General features: G+C 45.0%; 1 protein-coding gene across 2 annotated transcripts; it reads right to left on the bottom strand.

Annotated features, from left to right (window-relative positions):
• Positions 1-100: 100 nt before the first annotated feature.
• On the bottom strand, positions 101-21,103 carry WDR86 (WD repeat domain 86). 2 transcript variants are annotated; one of them, XM_083406701.1, is made up of 6 exons: positions 20,935-21,103; positions 16,099-16,240; positions 13,516-13,948; positions 8,628-8,763; positions 4,083-4,186; positions 101-2,240 (listed from the first exon to the last, which is right to left on the bottom strand). In XM_083406701.1, the coding sequence occupies exons 1-6, from the start codon at positions 21,095-21,097 to the stop codon at positions 2,022-2,024; spliced, it is 1,197 nt and encodes a 398-aa protein (XP_083262827.1). In that variant the 5' UTR covers positions 21,098-21,103; the 3' UTR covers positions 101-2,021. The 2 variants fall into 2 exon arrangements, with proteins under 2 accessions (XP_083262827.1, XP_083262828.1); XM_083406702.1 differs by lacking the exon at positions 20,935-21,103 and adding an exon at positions 19,844-19,991.
• Positions 21,104-25,695: the final 4,592 nt, after the last annotated feature.

The following is a 25,695-nucleotide window of genomic DNA, read 5'->3' as shown; positions in this document are numbered from 1 at the left end:
TGTGTTAAACTTTTGTTTGATGCCAATGCTTTGGAATATGGAAGCCTTTCTCCTGCTGTGATTAAATCAGTCCAAAAGGGGAAAAAATGAACACATTAAGTGTTATCTCTATGACAGTTTTTATTAACCCCCCCCCCCTTTGTCACAGGCACTGGCTCGGTATGCTACACAACAAAGAAAGCCACACAAGAGTGATTAAAGTACTTGTTTCAGTTAAACACCGCAACAACAAAATCCACAACATCATAGTTACATATTTATGGCTCAGTGGTTATCTAAACAAACATCAGAGGGAGAAAGGAGAAAACCAGGGTAAGAGATTGCTTCCCCAGGTGGAGAAACTCAGCCGCACAAGCAACAGAGGTCTTCCAAAGCCTCATGCTAGACTCTACTTCCTTTGTTTTTCATGAACAAAAAAGCAGCTCACAAAGCTTCCACTCCACACACGTCCCATCTCAAGGACAGATTCCAAGTCACTCTGCTGGGCCCTTATTCCACATATCCACACACACATCTTTGCTGCAAGGGTTCCTCTCCAGTGAAGGACAGATGTATCTCCCTGCTCCTTCTGCCACCAAGGAACCTACACACCTTTACTTCTGAAAGAGCCTCATTCCATCACCAGTCCCCATGGAGATTATCATGAGTATCTCCTACCCACTTACAAAAAACACTCCATATTTTACCGATAGAACCCAGACCAATTTGCTCCAACCATATCCTCATGAAGACAAGCCCAACCATTTTCCAGTTCCCAAATGTAGCCAGAAATCTCTCGCCCTGAAACCCAGTTTTGCTTTTTAAGAATCCAGCCTTTTGCTTTTAACGGAAGTTTGAAAAATCAGTAAATGAGGCTTTTTGTGGCCTGGAGCTGAATATGCTCATCTGTAGATCGACCTCTTGTTTAAGGGCCACCTGCATAAGCTCACAACCCATCACAATGGCAATTTCTGCACATCACACTAAACTAAGCCACGGCCTAATGCAGATGCGGAAATGCGCTGTCTCCCCAAGTGGAAAGGCAGCTGTGCAAAGTGCTGGTTGGTGGGTGGTTGTGATCCCACCTTGGATGCAAATATGCATTGCATATGCATCATGCTCTATGGGGAGGGGGGGGAGGTTGTAAAAGTGCCACATCATTCATGAACTTATCCATCCATTTAGCATGATTCATTGGCAAATAATTGCAAAACTGCTCCGAGGAGAGCGAGGGATTACCGACATCAGTAATCAGTGCTCTGCTTAGCTGGCTCTGCTGCAAAACCCAGAGAAGCAGTTTCCCCTGGTGTTATATTATGGAATGGGAATATGTTGTTAACAAGGCATTAAGTACATAGCCAATGCACGGCAACTGCTTTTTCTTGCATGTACCATTAAATACCTTTCCAGGTATGGGCACAAAGCAAATCGGGGAGGGGGTGTTACCATATACCCCTGTTCTGTGACACACCACCTAAACATGACATCAGGCTCCCCAGCCTTCTATGACTGACCTGTTAAAGCTCTGGCTTCCACCCCTGAGTCTTCCTTGCCCCCTCCCTTTCTGAGCAGCTCCTAGTTGTACTGGCTCTGCGGGCCTAGTTGCTTAGAAATCTGCACCCGCAGCGTGCAGGATGAGACATCTCTGTGGGCGACAAATGGTGTGTGATGCAGTAGGCCAGCAAAACGGGCATTTCTATATGTTCACGAGAATAGATACATCATCATGAAATAGGTATTTGTCATAGTTCACCTCCTTACTTTTTTTTATTGCATTTCATCAGTATCAGGCCAGGATCGTGCCCACACAGCTTGTGACCCACCTTGCTGAACGCAGCCCACCCAGGATACAAGGCTGTGGCCAGCCAGGTGCTTGGTTATGGCAGGCGGGCAGAAATGCCAGGACATGGAATTTGAGCCCCTGATAGGCCTGCTCAGTATAATGAGCTACAGGCTGCATTTGGCTTGGTAAGTCAGTTGGCTCAGGCGTTCCCTTATCTAGTTGACTGGCTGCCTCTTGTCCTCTCGCACCAGCCCAGCCGTCACACGAGCTCCACGGCCTCCTGCTCCCCCCTGTTTTCCTGGTGCACCATGCAGCCCACTTTGTTGTTGAAGAGCCGAGACAGGCTTCCCTTCTGAGAGCGCCTGCCCTGGATCGACCTCTCCTTCCAGCGCCGCTTGCTCCGCTTGCTGACCTGCCGTATGTCCCAGATCCTTAGCGTGCCGTCGTGGGAGGCCGTGTACAGTAATTCGTTGTGAATCTGGAACAAAAGTGCCGTATTTTAAAAGGGCAGTTTAACCATAATCACAACACAGCACACAGAAGCAAAGAGGCAGCTTCTCTGTTCCTTTTTTTGTGCAACCCATTTGTGGAGCAGGGTTTTCTCCCTTCCTTCTGAGCCCAATCCCAGGTGTGGGTGGGGTGGCTGGTTACAAAGATGTAAAGCAACCGCCTCCTTTATTATTTCATGGTACAGTGGACACTTGGGATGCGATCGTGATCCATGCGGGATACACGTTTGCAATCCACAGCGTATGCAACCCACAGCGGCGCATGCGCGGGTTGCGATTCGGTGTCTGCACATGCACGACCCCCAAAACCTGGAAGTAGCCCGTACCGGTACTTCCGGGTTTTGGCAGGTCTGTAACCCCCCCAAAAAAACCACAACCTGAAGCGTCTGTAACCCGAGGTATGACTGTATGGTGGTTCAGTTTGCGGCCCACGGGCCGTATGTGGCCCTCAATGCCTTTTTTTATTAGCCCTCGGCAAAATTTGACACACACCCCAACCTTCACACTGCCTCCCCAAATATGCTTTTCAGGGGAGTTGTAGATCAGCAACATCTGGAGGACCAAAGGTTCCTCACATCTGTGATATGTGACAGGTAAAAAGACACCCACCGTTTTGTCAGAGGCAGGACCTGTTCATGTGCAACCAAAGGGAGCACACAAAGAAAACGGGAAGTACTCCTTTATCCCCCCTCACCCTGCCTCCAGCATGATGAGAAGAAGAAAGTGTAGCAAGCACAGAAGGAACAAAGTCTGGCAGAGGAGGCCTGCTAATGCCTGCCACTCAGAAGCCGACACAACACCCAGCTTCAAACCGATAGTGGCAGGAGATGCAATCCTAATTTTATTTATACTTAAACACCTAAGTAATTTTTAACAAAGTGTTTCAAATGTAACGAAACCTGAAGAGGCATCATTATCTTGACCTCCTGGCTCCCACTTCCTGCGGGCTCCATCCAAAAAACAAAGGGCTCTTGACTCACCCCACTCCATGCAGCACAAAAGAGCATTAGAGCGTTGTTTTTTCCAGGGAGCTGCTCACTGCCATGTGCCTATCTTGGCTCACGAATGTGAGTGCATAACAGAAGAGCACAGCCAATGCCTCTCTCGCTGCTCACTCTGACGGAAGCTTTTGGCCTTCATCTCAGGCATGTTGGGTGCATAATTATGAGAGGGCTCTGCTAAAGAGTCCACTTCTGTTTACTGGGGAGGAATGGGTGAAAGAGCTTTTTTGCATGTGCCTTAGCTCACTGAGAGCTTGCAGACTGGGGTTATAGCAAGCAGCCGGGTATGAGGTCTACGGGGGCTGGCTTGAATCCCCAGGTTGCCTAAGCAACATTTGGTTGGATATTGTGAATTAACTTAGGACCCAGTCACCATGGATGGGTCTGGAACTTATTTTAAAGCTGTCTAAGCAAATCAACTTCACAGGGTGACCCTATGAGCAAGGAAACAATCCCCCCCCCCCCCCAGTAGAGCCTTCTTCTTAAGAATCTTCCACATCCATCACTGCACAACAATCAACGAGTATCAGTAACAATGTCAGTCCATTGTTCCATCTGGCTGAGCCTTTGTCTGGACCAGCAGGAAGGAGCTTTTCAATACTCTTTTCTAGCCTACCTGGAGATGCTGAGGATTGAACCTGAGGCCTTCAGCATCCAAAGCATGTGTTTTAAAAGTGAGCTATGGCCCAGCCTGCCATTAATAGCTAACAGAAGGAACCCTTAAGTACTTGTAAAGGAAGTGACACCAAACAGTTCCTGACCCACAGAGCTATAGCCAAGTGTTGTGCAGCTGCTCTTTGTGAGGCTCACCTGGATGCAGTTAATAACCAGCTTGTGACCTCGGAACACTCTTTGCAGGATGCCGGTCTTGGTATTAAAAGCTCGGGCACAGGCGTCACCGCTTCCTGTAAACACTGTAATGAAAACAAGGATGAGGGACCTTTTCAGAAAAATGTTTTTTTTTTATTCGTTTGCTATTAAAATGTTTGTTTTCTCCTATTTTCAACCCAAAGGGTCAGCTCGGCAGGCAACAAAGCGAAGATTCAAACTACACAAGATAAGTGTCATTGAATTCATCAGAACTTACTCCCTGATAAGTCGGTTCAGGGTTGTAGCCTAAAGCGAGTCTTATAAGAGCAAGGGGTGGAACAGAGAAGGTAAATGTGCCAACCCTTTGGGAATTATTTTCAGCTAACTCCTATTTTTGATAGCTAATTCTAATTTGATAATCCACCCCGAGGCTGAATATAGCACTCAATAAAATAATAATTTATGTCAGGGGAGTCGTAATGTATTTTTTCGCTTTTTATCCTCACAACAAACTTGCAAGGTAGGCTGGGATGGGCACTTTCCCCAATTCTCTCAGTGAAATTCACAAGGAGGGGAACTGAACCCAACTATCTTATATATTTTGGCACTCCTCAGCTTTACATTTTATTTATAAGCATTCACCAAATACCAAAGATGGAAACAACTGGCACATGCAAAAAAAGCCTTAAAATTTATGACATCAATAAGAATTTATGACATCAATTATAAATTAAATCAAAGCTAAACACCCTATATAGCCCTGTAATTTCCTTTTCTATCAGTTAGGCACGAAGACAAATATACCACAGGATGTAACACAAACAATGAATCACTTAGCAAGCAGAATGAGATTTTCTTTTCTTTAATTAATTGTTTGAACAACAGAGCAAGTCATTTTTAATCTTAGTGTCTTCTAAAAAGGGGCATTTCTATTTGGAATGTGTTAAATATTCTTTTTCATTCAATTAACCCAGGGCATTTTTTACTTTGAAAAGGTATCCTGCTATAGAGACCCATAATCACAGGGTTCATGTGATAAACATAATCAAACAAAGGTTGCACTTACAATCCAGACATGCTGTAAAGCAAGAAAAGGCTTCCGAAGGGTCCAGAATGGTGCCATGCCTGTCAAATTTAGAGTCCTCTCTTAAAGGCAATTCTTTGCCCTTTACCACCCACAGAGGTATTAGCTCCTCCCAGCACTCACATGGTATCTTTCTCCTCCCATCTAGCAATGAATTCTTATTAATGGGTCTAGGTGGCAAACAGTTCTGGGCTGCAAAGAGTGGCACAGCCTCTGTTAGGTGTATTGGGAAGGGAAGGGCATTAGGAGTGAATTACACACAATGTCCAAATCACCCTTAAGCTCCTGTTTTCGGTATTCAAAGCTAAAACATATCTCAAGAGGTCAAGGCCCATGGCTCAGTGGCAAAGAGCATGTCTTGCCTGCAGCTTAGATGGCTGGTATCTCCAGACTTCTGCCTGAAACCCTGGAGAGTTGCTGCCACTCTCTGCAAACAATACTGAGCTAGTTACAGGTAGGTAGCTGTGTTGGTCTGCCGTAGTCGAAACAAAATAAAAAAAATTCCTTCCAGTAGCACCTTAGAGACCAACTATGTTATTGGTATGAGCTTTCGTGTGCATGTGCTCGGGCTCAGAATAAGGGAGCTCCTGACTGGCTATGGTATTAAGATGACAAGACATGAAGGAATGCATTACTAAAGCATTCTAGAACCAGCAACGTTTTTGCAGCTCAGGCTGCAAGGGGTAGACTCCTAGCTTTAGTTGCCAAGGATGCTTTCTGGTATGATTACTTCAGGTAGGCAAACATCCTCTCTACCCTTTCAATTCTAGCATGTCCAGGCTAAGAGGGAAGGAAACCTGTTGATGCAGAATGGGCATCAAAACACAATCGCAGCTGTTTTCAGCACAAATCATGCCACTTCAGCTGGATGCTTGCTGCACATCCAGTATGCAACTGGGGTTGTGTCAGCATGAATAAAGTCTGAAAGGGGTATCAGATTGGGTATATGTAGAAAAAAGGCATGCAAAGCCAGTAACGCCCTCTGAGAACATTTATTACTTTACATCCAATTACTACGTTGTTGGGTGGATTTTTTAACAGAGATCAGGAGAACAGTCCAAGTTTGCCAACTGCCAGGATGATTTTGTGCCATCTGGAAGCATTTATTCCTTAAACGCAAAGGCCTTGGTCTGCTGCTACAGAAGGGGAGAGTGTGACTATCTCTGGATGAACAACTGACTGTTCTGCTTTTCTACCAAGGCCAAGGGTGCACAGGGGGCAAAAAATAAAGAAAGACCTAGCTCAGAATACCTCTGCACTTGCAGCCCAAAATTGCCTTAAAGTACCCTCACAGGGACGCGGATGGCGCTGTGGGTAAAACTTCGGCGCCTAGGACTTGCCGATTGTCAGGCTGGCGGTTCGAACCCCCGTAGTGGGGTGCGCTCCCGTTGCTCGGTCCCAGCGCCTGCCAACCTAGCAGTTCGAAAGTACCCCGGGTGCAAGTAGATAAATAGGGACCGCTTACCAGCGGGAAGGTAAACGGCGTTTATGTGTGCTGCGCTGGCTCGCCAGATGCAGCTTGTCACGCTGGCCACGTGACCCGGAAGTGTCTGCGGACAGCGCTGGCTCCCGGCCTCTTAAGTGAGATGGGCGCACAACCCTAGAGTCAGACACGACTGGCCCGTACGGGCAGGGGTACCTTTACCTTTACCTTTTTACCCTCAACATTCAATTGAAGGTTGGGGGGGGGGAGCATAATATAATTTGCAGTGTGGCTATGCATCTTAATCTTTTGGGCTAGCAAGGTAGGGTACTGCCAGCAGGGGAAGAGCCCCAATTTAACACTTGGCTTTTAAGTGGTAGCAGCTAATGCCAAGGGCATAATCTGCCAGCCACACCTCTGATTAAAGCCCCATTGGAATGAAGCCACCTGGACCATGGGCAGTGGGAGCATGAGGAGGAAGTTAGCTGCTAATGTAATTCCTTGCCGCCGCAACCCAATATGCTCATTACCTACCATGCAGCTGAAAGGGATTCCAGCCTTCAAGTTACAGAGTCCCCTCTCTGCAGACCAGAACTCTGGGCTACATGGATCCATTCCAGGGAGTTCATGCCCAAACCTACATGCTTCTACGACAGGGTAGGGAGTCTTTTTAGCCTGATATGCCAAATCCTTATCTCCCCACACCCCCATGGAAATATGACAGCTGGCTCGGCTGACCCATCTGTCAATCATCTGATGTCATAATGGCATCAGGCTACTGATATCTGGGTGGTCCTGCCTACCTGTCAAAGTTGACGGGGGCGGGGCTGTGTGCTATGCCAGTGTCCTCCCTTCACCTGATGAGCAAAGACTTCAGTCCTGCTCTCTGCAGGCGTCTGAGCAGGATTTAACCGCATCAGGTGATGAGAAAAGGGGTTACATCCTGCTACTTTGGGTGCACAGCCCCAACCCTGTAGGAAACAAGGGGTGCAACCAATGGAAAATTTTATTTTTGCTTTGTATTTATGTACTTAAGCCTAGATTGGTTTTTTCTTTGTAATGTTGAGTTCATTATGTGTTTCCTAAACTACAGATTTTTGCTATTTTGAATTTACTGACATATACTATATTTTGTATATTTGTACTTTTAATGCTTTGAATGTTTGCTGTAAGCCACTTTGGGCACAACTTGTTGTGGGAAAGTGACATATAAGTAAACTCAATCAAAGCCCTGCCCTTGTATATCAGCTGACATCACTCACCCATCAGCGTGACATCAGCTGGGCATGGTTTGGGTGAAATGGCCTTGTAAGCCAAACTGGATTTTCTAGCAGGCCAGGATTGGCCCACAGGCTGTGAATTCCTCACTTCTGTTCTAGGAGGTATTTGGTTTTTCTGCAGTATAGTTTTCCCACAAATGCCTGGAAAACTGGTTTAACCAGAGACCATAGCAAGCCACCAAAATGAGATTTAAAGCAATAACCACTGCTAAGTTTTTGAAAAGATGTCACTCATTCACAATCTACATCCTTAACAGGAATTTTTCATCGATACTCATCTGCTTTCACTTCTTGCAACATCTGTCAGTCAGATTTTTATTGTTTGCAGCCAATTTACTTATTACTTACTTTCAACTATTTATATACCACTTAATCACCAAAGTTGCTAAGCGGTGCCATTACAAGCTCTGCAACATACACAAAAGCAATTTCACAGGCCTGGTCTAAAAATATGAGTGTGTCTTCAACTCTAGCAAAGTGTGCCAGGTGAGCAAAATGGCATCAGGGATGAGAGGAAAGAAAATTCAAAATCTGAAACAAGATGAGCCTCTGCCTGGCTCTGTGTTTTTGGCTTACTTAACAAAATAAGGAGAATAGCATGGGGATGCTTGTCTCCTTCATACCCTCAAGACTTGGATAGTTGTGGCAAAATTCTGCTATAAGGAGAATACACAGAAGGTGGTCGTTCCTGGACTAACATATCTGTTGCCAGTGGACAAGATGAGAAAAGGAAATTGGGAAGGTTTGTTGGAACTTACATATTCCAGCATGGTATTTCAAAGTGCTGACGCTGTGCTTGTGAGCCTTGAATGTCCGGACTCGCTCCCCGGTATCGGCCAACCAGCATTTCACCGTCCTGTCTGCACTCCCTGAATACAAGCGCCGATTCACAAGCTAAGAGGGGAAAGAGAGGAAAGATCACTTTCGCGAGGGAGCATTGTTTGGAGTCATGGTCATTTCGGCGCTACCTTCCCCCTGCAAAAAAGAAAAACGATGACACAATTCAATGATATGATTGCAATGTAGAAAGCAGCACAGCTTTTGGAGCTCTAACACAGACCTCTGATCTTATGTTCTGCACGCAGCCAGGGCTCCCAGTGGGCCTCCAAATGGCTTTGAGATGTCAAAGAGGAACAGATGAAATAGCTCTCACTCTGCTAGTATAATTAGGAGCAGATCCTTTAAAGCTAGTGAAGCTCCATCCCTTTGCATATATCTGTAAATAAACCACGTATCATGAAGACCCCACAGTCTGGTGTGGCATGCGACATTAGAGTATTAAAAACAGTTTAAAACAAGTGACACTCACAAGAAAGGAAGGTGTGTGGGTGTGGGTGTGATGGCAAAGGCCAGGGTAAAGAGTTGCATTTCAGCATAATGAATATGCTAGATGCACCTCTGTGGGGAGGGAATTCCATAACTTCCTGAACTTCTTAAGAGCAGTAGAACTACCTAGAGGGCCACCTCTGCTGAGCTTAACATCCAATAGTCTGTAGGAGAAGTAATGACTGCACAGTGGTACCTCAGAAGTCGAATGGAATCCATTTTGGAAGTCCGTTTGACTTCCAAAACATTTGGAAACCAAGGTGCAGCTTTTGATTGGCTGCAAGAAGCTCCTGCAACCAACTGAAGCCACGTTGGACATGCAAGTTCCAAAGAACGTTTGCAAACTGTAACACTCACTTCCGGTTTTGTGGTGTTCAGGAGCCAAAACGTTTGAGTCGCAAGGCATTCGTCAACCAAGGTATGACTGTCTTTGTTTCTCAGAAAATGGAGGTACAAAGAATCCCTTGTATATGTTTCTAATTTTAAAGGCAGTGGATTAGAATGACTAACACAATGACTTGGGTAACATAGACTGGAGGTGGCAATTCAATTCAGGATAATAAACAAGCAAATCTATATGTATTTAGTTAATAGCAAGCAGTTTTTTAAAATGTAGGGTCAGATACAAAACTCTGGGCTCATCTATACTTAACATTTTGCCCTGTGCCTTCTAGGCAGAGATCCATGTTTTAAAGTGTGGTGTCAGAGCGCCTCCCCCGCCCCCTGCTTTCCTCAGTAAAAACTGCTTTTGAACGCTGAATCTGAACAAGCAACAATTCGGGTTTTCTGCAGAATGCTGTTTTCTCCAATGCAGAAGTAAAAATGCAGAAGTTTTCATGGGGAAAAACACCAGGCCAAACAAAAAAGTGCTCCAACACATAGCCTTAAAGACCAGACGTGTTCCTAGAAAAGTGGCACAAAAGGAAGTCTGGATGAGCCCTCTGAGAAGCTGCACACTCCATTACCAAAGCCAATGTCTCCTACCAATTCTTATTTTCATCTGTTTTCCTCTACAGAAAACATACATAGGCAAGAAACCCACCAAACAGCAAACTTTCTTGTTCAGAAAACTTCGGTTTGGTGCAGGTTCCCCCTCCCCCTCCTGCTGAAGGAATGCTTGCTTCCAGAAGAGATCCATTATTTTAAATAAAAGAAACATTTCATGCAACCTCCCACAACAGTCATTTGGCTAATGGAATGGAAAAACAACTGCAGCCGTAGGGCTTAAGGTATCCTATATCGTGAGGCACATACCAAGTGTGTTACAGGAAAGCCTATACACGATTTTTGCTTCATTTATGTCAAGATAAAATAAAGTGGCCAATCTCTGCGAAACGTGCTTTTAATTTCTTTCATTAGAAAGACAGGCATGCCTTTCATCGACAAGAGCAGAGATTAATTCCCCATGATTAGCAAGGGAAGGGAGAAGCGGGAAAGAGCCCTTTCCACCATAGGTTTCTTCCAAACTTATCCAAACCCCAATAATGCCTGGTTTTTTTAAAAAAAAAAAAAAAGCTGGGGAGACACAAATCCCAATTATAATCTGCCTGTGACTTGAAGAAGCAGCAAACGGCTTTGTTGCTGTGTTTTTCTTGGCTGGCATTGGAAAAGGCTTTGTTCACTCTGGCTAATTTCCCAACAGAGCGGCTGTTGGAGAAAAGCACAGCAGATCACGGAAAACAAGGAGTACAACTGCGCTCGTACCTCTTAGGGAATGTCTGCAGAGTGGCAACTGCCTGAGCTCCTAAAAGACAGATGCTCTAGCCTTCTGTGGCATTCGCAGGCTGCATCGTGAAGCTGGCTAGGCAGGTCCCCCGCAATCACTTCTGCTGTGTGGACAGCTAGAGAAGCAGACAGCATGGAGGCGTCCGTCCTTTACAACAGGGATAGGAAGCATCTCTGGCCCTCCAGAACTTGCTGGGCTCCCACTCCATTCAGCCCCAGCCAGCATGCTCAGTGATCAGGGATGATGGGAGTTGCACTACAACATCTGGAGGGCCAGAGGTTCCACAGCCCTGCTTCACACCAGCGGAGCTTGCAACCCTTTGTTCAGTAGCGCTTGCAGTATCTTCATATCCCAAAGAAAGGAGGAACTTGGTGGAAACTCATTTGACAAATTTCTCAGGTCATGTTGACAATACTACATGGGATGGCTTTCATCCCATTTCACTTGCTTCATGCCGTCCCATAAAACATGGAGGAAGAACCTTAGCCATTTAATTTCCAGCAGGCCAGTGCAGCTTCTCTCTCACTCATCCCTGGCCATGTTCACATCAACATGTTTCATGGAATCACAGATAACACTGTCCACACATGACTGACTCAACCCTGGAAAGCTTAAATTGACACCTATTCATTTCCACTACTGGACAGGCATTTGCAAAAACAACATGTAGAAGACAAGATTATCTCTCTCTACCTTGTAGTTATCCCCCTGCATGGAGCAAGTAACAGCTGCTTCCTGATCAATGCCTTGCTAAACCATCCATTGAAAGTGCCCTGTGTTAAACGCAGTCATGCAGTCAGGTACAGTCCTCACGCTTATTCGTTTTTATAACATTCTTCCAATGAGATCACGACATCAGTTAACCTCTGCAACAATCCTGTGAGGTAGGTGTCAGAAGCTTTTGGGCAGTACACCCAAGGCACTTGCCTTATTCAGCTCCTCAACACTATGACCTGATGAGCCACAGCTGAACATGTGGATTCATTCCACTAAAAGGCAAAACACCGTTGACAGGAGGTAACTGGGTTCTGTCCTTAGCATTTGTTTTGTGACAACTCACATGAAGAAAACACCAGTTTGTGCTGCAGTCACTGAGTGGTGATGGACATGTGTTAGTGAGCCAGCTTGGCAACTTTCTCAAGGCTGTTCAGTGAGCGTCATTGCTGAGCAGGCTTTCAACCTGCATTCTCTATGCCCAAGGCCAGCATTACTCACTCTACTAGTCTACAAATCATAACATTGAAGAGATCTTTGTGGTGGATAGAACATGCTTACAGTGATAATTTATCTCCCGCTCCAACTTTCTGTGGTCCCTTCCCTTGCAATTATACAAATATATTTTTCACAGGGTTGCATGGCTTTTCACAGATTCCCGCATGGAGCCATGCCTGCACAGCTGCATTTTTCAATGGTTACCGCACCAGAAATGTCATGGGTCAGTGACAGAGCAGCTGCTTTGCATGCAGAAGGTCTCAGGTTCAATATCCGGTATCTCCAGGGAAGGCCAGGAGAGAATGCTGTCTGAATTCCTGGAGAGCCACTACCTGTCAGTGTATACTGACCTAAATGGACCAAGGGTCTGACTCAGTATAAGGATACTTCCTATGTTCTTCCTAGAATTAGTCTCTCTCTCTCTCTCTCTCTCTCTCTCTCTCTCTCTCTCTCTCTCTCTCTGACACACACACACACACACACACTGTACATAGCTCTCGCCTCAATGCAAGGAAAATAAAAACCCAGAGTAGTTGACAGACATGCTCCGCATATATGCAGCTGTTCAAGGCTATTTCTGTATCTTTCTGACCAAAGAAATCTAGAAGAGAGTTGCTCAGAAGTTCCTTCTGACCACAGTTCTCAGGGATGTGCTCCATCCCAATCAGATGCAGAAGACTTCTTTTCTTTGTCATGGAGCTCTTCAGTTCATCTCCTTTGTGGACACACTCTGACAGTTGCTTTACTTTTCCTGAATCTCTCCACGTATGTATTGCAATCTGTCAGGAAATACCTTATTTAAGCATACGACACTGGGATAAGTTAACAGCCGCTACTTGGGCCATTCCTTACATTAGTTCCATTACTATAGAAGTCTTTGATCACACTGGCTTCCTCTGCTGTTTTCTCTTCCCAACAAATGCTACCCTAGTTGGTTGCCCAGTTGCTCCAAGCAGCAACACTGGCCTTACTGAATGGCTACATTCGCACATAATGCTAAGCCTTAACCATGGCTTGTACATGAGTCACCTTGCATACATTCAAAGAAGCCATGGTTCATTCTCCAAAGCTTGGTTCATTTTCCAGCTGCTCTTGCCTCATGCCTGCAGTTTGGCATGCATTTGGGGTGCTGTGGTCAAACAAACCAATGTTAAGCAAGACACCTGGATTCCAATGTGCTAACTACAGTGTTAGCCAACTACAGTGTTAGCCAACTACAAAACACATCACTGATTGTTCCCAGAAAACAAAAACTGTGGTTAGCCTGCTGGGCTGTGGTTAGTCTGCTGGGCTGGGTTCAGACTTTCAAACAAAGGACACTTTGGTTAAACAAACCATGGTTTAGTGTTATGTACAAACCAGGCCAATATCAAGTCACTTACCTCTAGGCAAATGACAGATCCTTGATGCTCTTTGAACACTCTGAGCTGCTCGCCAGTCACGATGTTCCAAGTCCGAATGGTGTAATCAGTGCTGCCTGAAAAAAGCTCCCTGTTTGGAGCATCAAGTATAAGACATAAGACGGCCCCAGTGTGTCCCAGCAGGGTTTGGTGGCAGCGCCCACTGGACACCCACCAGACCTTGACAGTGCAGTCTGTGCTCCCTGTCACCAAGAAGCCCCTGCTCAATTTCTCCTCCTCCAACTCTTCCTCTTCTGAATCCTCAAGGACATCCTTGGAGGAGTAAAGAGCCAATGTCAGAACACAGTTCCGGTGGCCTCGAAACTCCTGGATTGGCTTCTCCTTATCCACACTCCAGCACCGTGCTGTCCTGTCATAGGAGCCACTGAAGAGATAATCCTTGAAAACCAGAATCCTGTTGGAGGTGGGGGGAATAAGCCACATATCAAAAGAGTCTGAAGTTTTCCCCCAGCTCCTTCCGCCTGCCCTTATAATGTTTCTTCCAGTAGCACCTTAGAGACCAACTAAGTTTGTTATTGGTATGAGCTTTCGTGTGCATGCACATGAAAGCTCATACCAATAACAAACTTAGTTGGACTCTAAGGTGCTACTGGAAGGAATTTTTTTATTTTTATTCCCCCCCCCCCCCCCGACTACGGCAGCATAGGTGTCAACTTTTCCCTTTTTTAAAGGGAAATTCCCTTATTCCGAATAGGATTCCTTGCAAGAAAAGGGAAAAGTTGACAGCTATGTACGGCAGATCAACACGGCTACCTACCTGTACTTATAATGTTTGTGCTTTAGATTGTCAGCATGTAATCCTATACATCTCTACTGAAAAGTAAGTCCCACAGAATTAAATGGGGCTTACACTCAGGTAAATAAGATTGCGATCTTAATAATCCTTGTACCTTTTTTCTCAGTTTTATTAGCTGAACTGCTGTATGCAGAACTAAACATAGTACCCCACATGAATATATTTTTATTCCCCCAATTTGCATACTGCTTAATCACAGTCGTCTCTAAGGGGTGTACAGAAGATCCAGTAGAATAAAACTAAAAATGAGTTAAAACAATACAGTAATGTCATAATACAGTTGTGAAGCCTGCTGGAATAAAAATACTGTGCTAGTTCCTTGAATTCCCAGCTACTTTTCCAGAAACTTATTTATATCTAGATTAACTGAAATGGGGTCAGATTAAATTCGGGGGCAGCTGAATTCTCAACCTTATCCACTAATAGCCATGGTTGCATGCCAGCCATAGTTTCCTAGATGGTGGCTGTTTCTAAACAAATTGTGGTGCAGCCCTGTACTGTAAGTGCTTGGCCACGTGGACAGGTGAACTTTATCACGGCCCTAGATTTCCCCAAGTGCAATAAAACTCAACACTGCAGATGACCATACCTAAAGATGGTATAGTAGCCCTAAGGGTGGTCCTCTGTATTCCAGCCTAGGTTGCCAATTTATCTAGAAATTCCATTTGCAAAAAGGAGAAGTACATTTGGCAGCTGACACACACACAAAAGGATCCCTTTCTTGCTTGCACACAGAATGCACGTTTAGCATAACAAATCAACGTCTGGCTTTAAGCTTCTCTGGGGGGTAATTAACAGCAGGGCAAAATTCCAAATCTTTAAACAAAGCTTTAGCTGTATCCCCCCCCCCTTCCTTTCTTTTTTACTACTAAGAAGTATGCTTAACACAATGCTTTTTAATCTCTTTATCAGGTGCAGCTGTTGCCAATTTCATTCCCAGCAGAGGATTCGGTTCAGTTCCTCCTTGTTCTTCTGTCCGTCTCTCTTGCCCAGGCTGTGGCTGCGTCAGCATTCTTGCTGGAATAACTAATCGCATACGGCCAAGAGCATGTGTAGCAGAAATTTAGGCAATCCATTTGTGCAATACAGCATAGGGAGGAAATGACTAGTTTTGAACAGAATCAGAAGGATGGGGGACCTGAGGAGGTCAGCTGAGGAGCTAACTAGCATCAGATTGCAGGTTGTGACAAGCAGAGAATGCAGAGTGAGGGGAGAAATCTTTGTTGTTGTTGTTGTTGTTTAGTCGTTTAGTCGTGTCCAACTCTTCGTGACCCCATGGACCAGAGCACGCCAGGCACTTCTGTCTTCCACTGCCTCCTGCAGTTTAGTCAAATTCATGCTGGTAGCTTCGAAAACACTATCCAACCATCTCGTCCTCTGTCGTCCCCTTCTCCTTGTGCCCTCCATCTTTCCCAACATCAGGGTCTTTTCCAGGGAGTCTTCTCTTCTCATGAGGTGGCCAAAGTATTGGAGCCTCAGCTTCAGGATCTGTTCTTCCAGTGAGCACTCAGGGCTGATTTCCTTAAGAATGGATAGGTTTGATCTTCTTGCAGTCTGTGGGACTCTCAAGAGTCTCCTCCAGCACCATAATTCAAAAGCATAAATTCTTTGGCAATCAGCCTTCTTTATGGTCCAGCTCTCACTTCCGTACATCACTACTAGGAAAACCATAGCTTTAACTATACGGACCTTTGTTGGCAAGGTGAGAAATCTAGGTAGCTCTAAATAAAAGACTCTGTAGTACCTACCTGTTGACAATCGATGTGTGCCCTCGGTAAACCGCCAGGCACTGGCCTGTCATCACATCCCACTTTCGAATTGTGTGATCCGCACTACATGTAAAAGCAGCTTCATTTTCTAAGTGGCAAAATGTGATGTAGCTTTCATGTCCTGGAGGGAAAATATACAGAACGAAAAACGATCAGTGCAAATTTACCGAAAACTATAAAAGGAGATTTTTGTAACAGGAACTTGTGGCTGTCCAGATGTTGTTGGATTTCGGCTCCCATCAACCCCAGGGCAGCATGGCCAGTGACCAGGGATGACTGCAGTTTGTCCTGCAATCTCTGGAGGACCACAGGCTTCCCTGCCCTGGTCTTGTAACAGGAAGGTTTGCATCACATTCTTAAATTGATTACTGTGGCAGATCTGAAAGAACCTTTGTACTGGTCTTATGCTAGTCTGTCAGAACTTCCCTCAAAGGATTTCTGGGAGGTGTGATTGTTAGTGCCTGGAATTCTCTACAGATCTGCAACCACTTGAAGAACTACAATACCCTGGATTGCCAGGAAAGGGAGAGATGTCTGTGAAACCTGTTCTGAATCTGTGATATAAATATGTCCTTGTGCAGGGTCCCCCCCCCCCCAAGGACAATTGCTCTCCTTTTAAAAGATGCTTTCTACTATCTCATACAAACCACAGCTCTATGCCTCAAAATTCACACTCCAGTTGCATAAAATAAATAATAAATGTTGGAAATGTAAGGAAAAAGAAGGTACTTTTTACCATATGTGGTGGGAATGTAAGAAAGTGAAGGACTTCTGGGTAATTATTTATAATGAGATTTTTAAAATGCTGAAATATACATTTGTAAAAACAAAACAAAACCCAGAAGCCCTTTTACTTGGTATTGAAGGTACAGAGATTCATAAGCATGATAAAAAATTGTTTTTATACGTGACAACTGCAGCAAAAATACTATTAGCCCAATGATGGAAGCAGGAAGAACTACCAACAAAAGAAGAGTGGCAGATGAAATTGATGGATTATTCCGAGTTGGCGAAATTAACTGGGAAAATTCAGAACCAGCAAGACCAGACTCTCCTGGAAGAAATTCATGATATATTTGAAAGACGATTGTAATCAATTGACATCACTGTAGAGCTACAAGAAGTTTGTAAGGAGAACTATATGAATTATTGCGAAAGAGGACTAAGAAGGAGTTTATTTAGGATTTGGATTTCATAGCAATAACTATAATAATAAAGAGGGACGCGGGTGGTGCTGTGGGTTGAACCACAGAGCCTAGGACTTGCCAATCGGAAGGTCGGTGGTTCGAATCCCTGCGACAGGGTGAGTTCCCGTTGCTTGGTCCCTGCTCCTGCCAACCTAGCGGTTTGAAAGCATGTCAAAGTGCAAGTAGATAAATAGGTACCGTTCCGGCAGGAAGGTAAATGGCGTTTCTGTGCGCTGCTCTGGTTCACCAGAAACGGCCTAGTCATGCTGGCCACATGACCCGGAAGCTGTACGCCAGCTCCCTCGGCCAATAAAGCAAGATGAGCACCGCAACCTCAGAGTCGGTCACGACTGGACCTAATGGTCAGGGGTCCCTTTACCTTTACCTATAATAATAAAATGCAAAATTAGAAAGGAAGTTAGAAAACCATCAGTCGAGGTTGATGGAAGTCCTAGGCAGTGATAGCCAAAGGTCTGTTATGTTGTTTAAGATGGGATGTTATGTTTGGAAAACGTGTGTAAAAACCAATAAAAAATATATTAAAAAACAAAAACAAAATTCACATCCCTGCAATCCAGTGGTGCTGTTAGGTAATTTTTAAACTCTGGATTCAATGGTTATGTGGTCTGGGGTCCCTGCTTCCCTGCTCATTTTCCTGAGTGCAGAGCCCTAGATGGGCTGGCCTGATGTCTTGCTCTGTTAGCACTGACAGCCATTGTCCTGTGTTTTTCACATAGAGAACAGTGGGACCTGCTCCCAAGTAAGTTGCACATAAGGATTTCAGCAAGAGAATGGGTAGGAATTAAACCTCCTCCTATTCACATTCTCCACATGCGTGGGAAGGATGCAATCTATATGAAAGATGACTTACAATTTACGTATACTTTGGAAATTCAAGCTTCTTCTGACTCAGTGTTTTTACTGTTTCAAATATAGTTTTTCTTTTTTTTTAAGTCCACACAGTTCCTTGTTTAATAGGCACTTCCTTATACCTACATGGTCAGCTTCCATGTTCTTTAATCATTTTGAGGTCAATCTATGGAAATTGTATAAAAAGTGGCATTTCTCATTCTGAAGATGAAAACAAACTTAAGAGCAGACAATCAAGTTGTTTACATGAGCCCTTAGAGATTATTCAGTTGCAAACGAAACAAACAAAAACTAACTAAGTGAATACCTAGAATTGGCTAAATTTACAGACTCAATAAGAAATCATTCAAAGGAGAGAGTGGGATGTTTTTTATAAAATATATGAAAAATGGAGGTTCCCAGACCATCACTTGGCTTAGCGTAGATTAAAACCCCACTGGCAACCAGAACGTTTCTCCACAGACTTGCCAACTGAATACAGATATTTAGAAAAAGGAATTATCAAGTAACGTTCATGGGTAGTGGGAAGTCATGTTAGGAATCAAGGAGTCAAGCCAGAAGTTGCAAAAAGACGGTTTGCACTCTCTACAAAGAATTGTATTTGAAAATGCTTGGTTTTGAGGCTTTTTTTCATTTCTTTTTCATTGCTGATATGCTTTTTCTTTTTTCTTCTTTTAATATTCTGATTATTTGATGTGTGTATGTATGTATATGTAAAATCAAAATAAAATTAAAATATTTTTTTTTTTAAATAAATGCTTTTCAATAAATAAATTTAAAAGGGGGGGGGGAACCTGCATTGAAACTCCCAAAAACAACTCCAGGAAGATATTTGTTTAAAGACTTTCTAAGCCAGAGGTTTTCAACCTTTTTGAGTCCACGGCTCCTTTGACCAACTACAGTGGTACCTTGGGTTAAGAACTTAATTCGTTCCAGAGGTCCGTTCTTAACCTGAAACTGTTCTTAACCTGAGGTACCACTTTAGCTAATGGGGCCTCCTGCTGCTGCCGCACAATTTCTGTTCTCATCCTGAAGCAAAGTTCTTAACCTGAGGTACTATTTCTGGGTTAGCAGAGTCTGAAACCTGAAGCGTCTGTAACCTGAAGCATCTGTAACCCAAGGTACCACTGCACATTCATTCTGCAGCACCTCTCTGGAACCTGGTTATGTTACCCCTGCAGAGCTGGCAGCCCCTCACCCCTTTTCGAGCACCCTCCCTTGTGGAGTGTTCCTTCAGCCTCCTTGGGAGTCCTCCAGGCAGCCACTTTTGCTGTCCCTAGTCTCTGAGCTGCGCCCCAAAGAGAGGTGCCTCCTCACACTGCCCCACTGGCAGAGACGGTTCCCGTTCCCCCCCCCCCATTCATCCCGAGTTGCCCATATTGTATATTTGTGGTGGGTTTTAATTTATGCAAGCCGTTTGGCAAGCCCAATGTCTTGGGTAGCATACAGACGATAAAATAAAATGGCTTCTCCAGAGTCAGTCTTGAATGAAAAGGTTTTTAAGCCAAAGTTGGGTGGCAATCTGTCATTTTGCATGATCTAGTGGATTCCTGCATCACAGGGGTTGAACTACAGGACCTTCCAACTCTATGATTCTATGAAATTGCCTCACAACAATTTATATGTGTGTGTTGAATGTGTGTGTCTTAAATATATCATCATTCTGCCTTCTCCCATGAAGAAAAAGGTTTCCGGTCCTCATTTGAAGGCATCCTCCAAGGATTCCAGAATGGAAGGATCTCAGCCGTCTGACTAAGCAGACAGACACACTGCAGCTTGCCAGGTCTGTTATGGGCTACCACAACCACATAGACATTAATATCACTTAACCAGAATTTGGGAGGGGCTGTGTGATGGACAGACCATTGGGGTCATCCTCCAGAAGACCCTCAGCCAGTCATGGCAGGGAAGAGAAACGGCTAATCAGGAGAGAGATAGTAGAGAGAGAATTTGACAGTTTAACTGCCAAATGGAGTCTGGCTAGGGAAGTTGCTTAGGGGTTTGTCAGGCAGGGTAAACCTGTTTAATTTTGTCCTGTGAAAGAAACGACCCAGAAAGGGTCTTTTACAGAAAGAGTTAGCCATTCTAGGAGGAAAGAGATGTATTAGAAATAGCTCTGTTGTGGGGAATTATAAGTTATTGCTCAAACCTGAAACAGCATTTCTGATGGAAAAAATACTGTCCCTTTAACCGTAAAACTGCTTTATCCTTCATTAAGCACTTGTTAGTAAAAATACAGTTTCCACTTCCATCGTGCCTCAGCTTTAATTTATACCTAGTTTGGGAAATAAGTTGTCACAGGAACTCCAATATTAAAAATCTTTGCTGCTGATTTATTTTGTACAAGTGCCCTGCCACAGATAGAGAATCCCTGAATTCTCTTTTTTATATATATTAATTTTATTAGTTTTCCAAATTTTAATAAATCAATCCAAATTATTTAAATTTAATACAATTTTTTAAAGGTAATTAGGTTTCCCGCTCCTGTTACAAACATATGTCCATTGCTTCCTGATGTTGCTGCTTCATTTTTCTTTATACACCTTCTCATCTATTGATTTTAATCCATTTACATAGCTAGCCTTTTATTTTTCCTTGCAATCAGCAAGAATCCCTGAATTCTCAGTTGTCATAGACAGGGATTGACCAAGGTTAAATCACCTCAGATGCGGTCATTTTGCCCCGCTCCCATCTTCACTGAGGGAGTTTGCCACAGGGTGCACCCCAGAATCAGAGGCTAAGGGAAGGTTTACCCTACCTTGAAAATGGGCCCTGCACTGGCTGTCCGCAGTGCTCCAGAGCCGTGCAGTGCCATCTTCACTACCTGTCAGGAGCCACTGGCCGTCTGGGCTGAGGCTCAGCCAGTTGATGCCTCCCTGGTGATCAGTGCAAACTTTCAGTGCTGAACTACTGCTCCCCATCTTGCGAGTTCCACAACAAGGCAGGAGCCGGGGTGGAGAGTCTCATAGGGTCCGAGCCAAACAAGGATCAGGAGTAGGCCTTAAAACAGCAGGCTGCATCAAGCCAACTCCAAGGATCATCTTTGGTGCAAAAACAAACAGCAGGGGGATGTTGCTGTCTCTACAAAAAAGTGAAAAAAAATGTATTAATAATGATAAGAACAACAACAACACCATAACAAATGATACTAGATGGCTCAGGCACACAGCCATTATAGCCAGAAGCTTGACCATTAAGCTGGCGAACCCCTGCGCCTCTCCCATGAGTAAACCCATTATAGTAAACTTTTCATTGTTTATTGTAACATGACAATAACCCTGGAAAATAAACCCTGAAAAAAATATCTGGAAACTTCGCCTGGTTAAAAACATGGCCAGACTTTTGACTAAAGGCCACTGGAGTGACCCTGTTTTTCCACATGTAAGCTTTCAGCTGAAACAGAATAGAACACTACATTTCTATGATTCTACTACAGTTATTCCCAAATTGTATGCCAGAGCATTCTGGTATGACTCGGATGAACTACCGTATTTTTTGCTCTATAAGACTCACTTTTCCCCTCCTAAAAAGTAAGGGGAAATGTGTGTGCGTCTTATGGAGCGAATGCAGGCTGTGCAGCTATCCCAGAAGCCAGAACAGCTGCTTTCACTGTGCAGCGATCCCTCTTGCTGTTCTGGCTTCTGAGATTCAGAATATTTTTTTTCTTGTTTTCCTCCTCCAAAAACTAGGTGCGTCTTGTGGTCTGGTGCGTCTTATAGAGCGAAAAATACGGTACTTACTGCGCCTAAAGGAGGCTTGTCTGGGGCTCTGGGTGTGCCTTCTTTGAGAACAGGTAATTCTGCTGATCAGGTGTGATTGAATGATCCGATCATGCAATCATATCAGATGCAGACAAACAACATAATTGCTTCCCCTTCCCTGCTGTCTGTGATTTTCACTGCTCTGGGCATGTCTCTTCTCAGATGCAAAAGGAGAGGAGACTTTGCTACCAGTGTTCCTTAGCAATCTGGAGTCTGGGAAGCTGCCCTGCCAAGTTTAGGCAAACTTATATTGAATGATGCACCTACATCACATGCCAGACCTTGGAGAATGGAGGGCTATAGTTATGGCTAAGAGTTCAAGCAACAAACTCTGTAGTTTATTCCCTATGTTTTTCCTCCCTCACCGCAAATAGTGGTTGCTACTCACAAGTGTCCAAAAGCTAAAGGGAAGACAAATTATTTTGACGCTAGCTGCTGTCATTTTAATAAAAGCCACGGCTGTTGTGCCAAAGGTTGTGCCAAAGAAAATCAAATTCTGTGACCAGAATAGACATTGCAAATATTATGCATATCCTTAGTTTGCATACACTTATCCTGCTTCAAAAATCCAGGTTTTCAAAATGCTTGGAATTCTTTGGCAAAGGTTAAAGGATACTGAGAATATGTGGGCTGGGCGGGGGGCACAGAGCTGCCTCAGATTAGTAAATTCCTTTGTGGAAACACACATACAAAACCATTTCTGCAATAAATCTCAGTGGGAGGGCAGCAGGGGTGGCAGTTATTTATCCCAGCAAGTGCCCCCCCAACGCCTTGATCACAGGAGAAAATAGTCTCTAGATACCATGGGGTTTGTCTTTAATCTGCACAAGGCTGCCTGGGCTAGTATCTCCAAGCCAAAGGGAAGCCTGTCATAGCAAACACTGCCTACACAAATTGTGTAAGCCAAACACAGCCCACCAGCAAAATCTATCACAGCCCATCAAGAGCTCAATACACTTCCTAGTTTTCTTCCTGCCTGGGACTGGCAAAGATAAAACAGTAAATTGTGAAGCACCTGGCAGCCCTATTCCAGCAGCCAGAAGAAGTGGCAAAAGGAAAGCATACAGATAAGGCTCCATCCATCTTTCCATTCCATCATATGGCAGTAATGGGAGGGGCTGTAGCATGCAGAAGATCCCTGGTTCAATGCTCAGCATCTCCAGATAAGGATAGGAGAGACTCATGTCTGAAACCCTAGAGAGCTGCTGCCAGTCAGTGCAGACAATACTGATCAAGATAGGCCAATGGTCTGGCTCCGTATAAGGCAGCTTCCTGGGCCCTGTGTTCCTGACCACAGGGAACTGCTCCTATAATCTTGAATGCAGCCTGGTTCAATATCAAAACTGGCCACAGGGTGAAGCTTGGCACATTCCTCCTCAAGCCACATTTATTTACTTTCTTACAGTATTTATATGCTGTCTTTCATTTAAAAATAACCCACAATGCAATTTACAGTAAAGAAGTAAAGAAGGAGAGGCTTAACATGTGGCCCTCCGAATGCTGGTGGACTCCCAACGCTCAAGGCCAATGGCCAGGGATAATGAGAGTTGTAGTCAAACATTGTCCGGAGGGACAGAGTTTAGCCGCTCCTGCTGTAAATTATATCTGAAGCCTTGATTCTTGCACCCACTCTAGGAACAGAGACGTAATATACGTGCAGCTATGAGGAGGGTTTTCCTAGTGGTGCAGCAATAATTGCACAGTCCCTTCCAGCTATCCAATTCTATGATTCTACGTGCAACATCAACACTGCCTTTCAGCCTGCCTCGTGTGCTATTTGTGTTGGTTAGAGCATGGTGCTGATAACGTCAAGGTCGCAGGTTTGATCCCTGTATGGGGCAACTGCATATTCTTGAATTGCAGACGGTTGGAGCAGGATGATTCTCAGGGTCCCATCATCCCGGATAGACCACACTAGCTATGGATAATGGACTCCAACATCTGCAGGCCCACAAGTGCCCCGATCCCTGCCCTACATAAAGGCCTTTAATTTTTAAAATCAAAATTATTTCAAAATTGAGCCCACACCCAAGGTGGTGCAGATATTTTATATTCCATCTCACCTATCCCCTAAACCTCAATTTAATGCCACAATCCTATACATGTTTTCTCAATAGGCAAACCCATTAAACTCAGTGGGGCTTATTCCTAACTCTTAAAGAGTACAGGATTGTAGCCTAAGCCTCAGGTGTGAAAGCGCCTTTCTAGTTTCCAAGTCCACACTCACAGGGAAAGGGGTTGGCCAGGGGAGAAGCAACCCGAAAAAGGTCTTCCTTGTGGAATCGCTTCCCCCTTTGACCGCAGGATATTAACCTTCCTAAATGAGGGCGGGGAGAGAAATGGACCCCTTCGAGGGCGGGAAAACTCCGGGAGCAGCCAAGACCCCTTTCGCCTGCCTCGCCCAGGAAGGGAGACAGCCAACTCCTCCCCATAACCATGTCTGCGCTGCTTCCCTCACGCCACCGCCTCCCCACCCCCCCATGTCTGGGTGGGCTGAGGCTTCCCTCGCCTCCTCTAAAAAGACACCCCCCGGACTTCCCTCACGGCCCCTCTTTAAACAAAAAGAGAAGCCTCAGGGCTCTGTCTGTAACCCTCGCCCACAGGATACGGAGCAGATCCTGCCGTTCCCCTCCCCCTCTGAAGAAAAAAGGGGGGCGCGCACACACACAACTAGCAACGCCCCCGACCCAAATCCGCAGCGCCCACCCCCCACGTCTCTCCTGTTTCCTTTGCGCGCCTGCAGTCCTCCTCTCCGCTTTGTTTCCTGTCGCAGCCCCCCCTCCTCACAGCATTCTTGCTTTCTCAAAAGTTTCCCTCACGACCCCCCAAGGCTCCCCTATAACTCCCAACTGTTTCCCTCGCCACCGCCACACACACGAATTAATGTATTTCTTTTTCCTATCCTGAGGACAGAAAGAAGAAAAGAAACCCCCTCCTCGTGTAAAAAAAAAAAAAAGTCAGCACATCGCTCTCCTCTCCGGAGTCACACAACTCCCCACGACTCGACGGCGTTTGGGTTTCTTATTGGGCTGCCGCTTCCCTCAGCGAACCTCTTCTTTTCTCCCCCCTTGGGTGCCACACGTTGGGTGCCTTCCCAAGACCCCTTCAGTGGGGAGTGGGTCCTTTTTTTGTAGGAATGAGGAGGGGTTTCTGAGGCAGATTGGTGAGGCTGGTCGTAATATCATGAGGGAGCAAAATACAAGGGTGCGAATTAGCCCCACACGGTGACCCCCATGACCCGAGCTGCGCCTGCCTTCTTCCCTCAGAAAGAGCCCCCACAGCAATCCGTGTCAAATGTCCCCAGAGACCAGCACCCATCCCAAGTGTGCAAGTTTCCCACCCACAGGGAGTCACATCTCTCTTGCGCCTCTGTCCATTTCTCCCCAAAGCTACATCATAATTCATTTTCTAAACAATAAGGCAAATCAAGTCTGCACACCCCCAGCTCTCCCACACGGCACCATTCCCATGTTTCCGCCTAGCAATCTCGCAGATTTTCAAAAAAATAATTATTATTATTACATGTAGACACAGCACACAAGAGTTGCTTGCTTACTTCAGTTCAAATCCCCATCCCAAGGGGAAATCCTCTTGCTCATGATCTCTGGTGTCGTTGGAGAGAAGCCAAATCAGCAAACACGCACACACCCCTTTCGCCTTCAGAGAAGCTTCATCCAAAAATGTTATCTTTTTACGCACAAACTACGGCCAGGCGAACAAGCAAAAAAAAACAAAATTAAAATCAGAAAGTGCAGGGA

This window comes from Podarcis tiliguerta (assembly GCF_965153285.1).
Source record: "Podarcis tiliguerta genome assembly, chromosome: 12".
Classification (NCBI taxonomy): domain Eukaryota; kingdom Metazoa; phylum Chordata; class Lepidosauria; order Squamata; family Lacertidae; genus Podarcis; species Podarcis tiliguerta.
Note: the sequence above shows the minus strand (reverse complement) of the source record. Positions and strands in the feature narration are given on the sequence as shown.

Excerpts from the sequence above, each read along its gene's own strand:
- WDR86 (XM_083406701.1), bottom strand. The coding sequence starts at position 21,097 with ATGGGGAGCAGTAGTTCAGCACTGAAAGTTTGCACTGATCACCAGGGA. Across the intron at positions 4,187-8,627 it reads GAAATACCATGCTGGAATAT|TGTTTACAGGAAGCGGTGAC; the intron begins GTAAGTTCCAAC and ends TTTTCATTACAG. Across the intron at positions 2,241-4,082 it reads TGGTTATTAACTGCATCCAG|ATTCACAACGAATTACTGTA; the intron begins GTGAGCCTCACA and ends CTTTTGTTCCAG.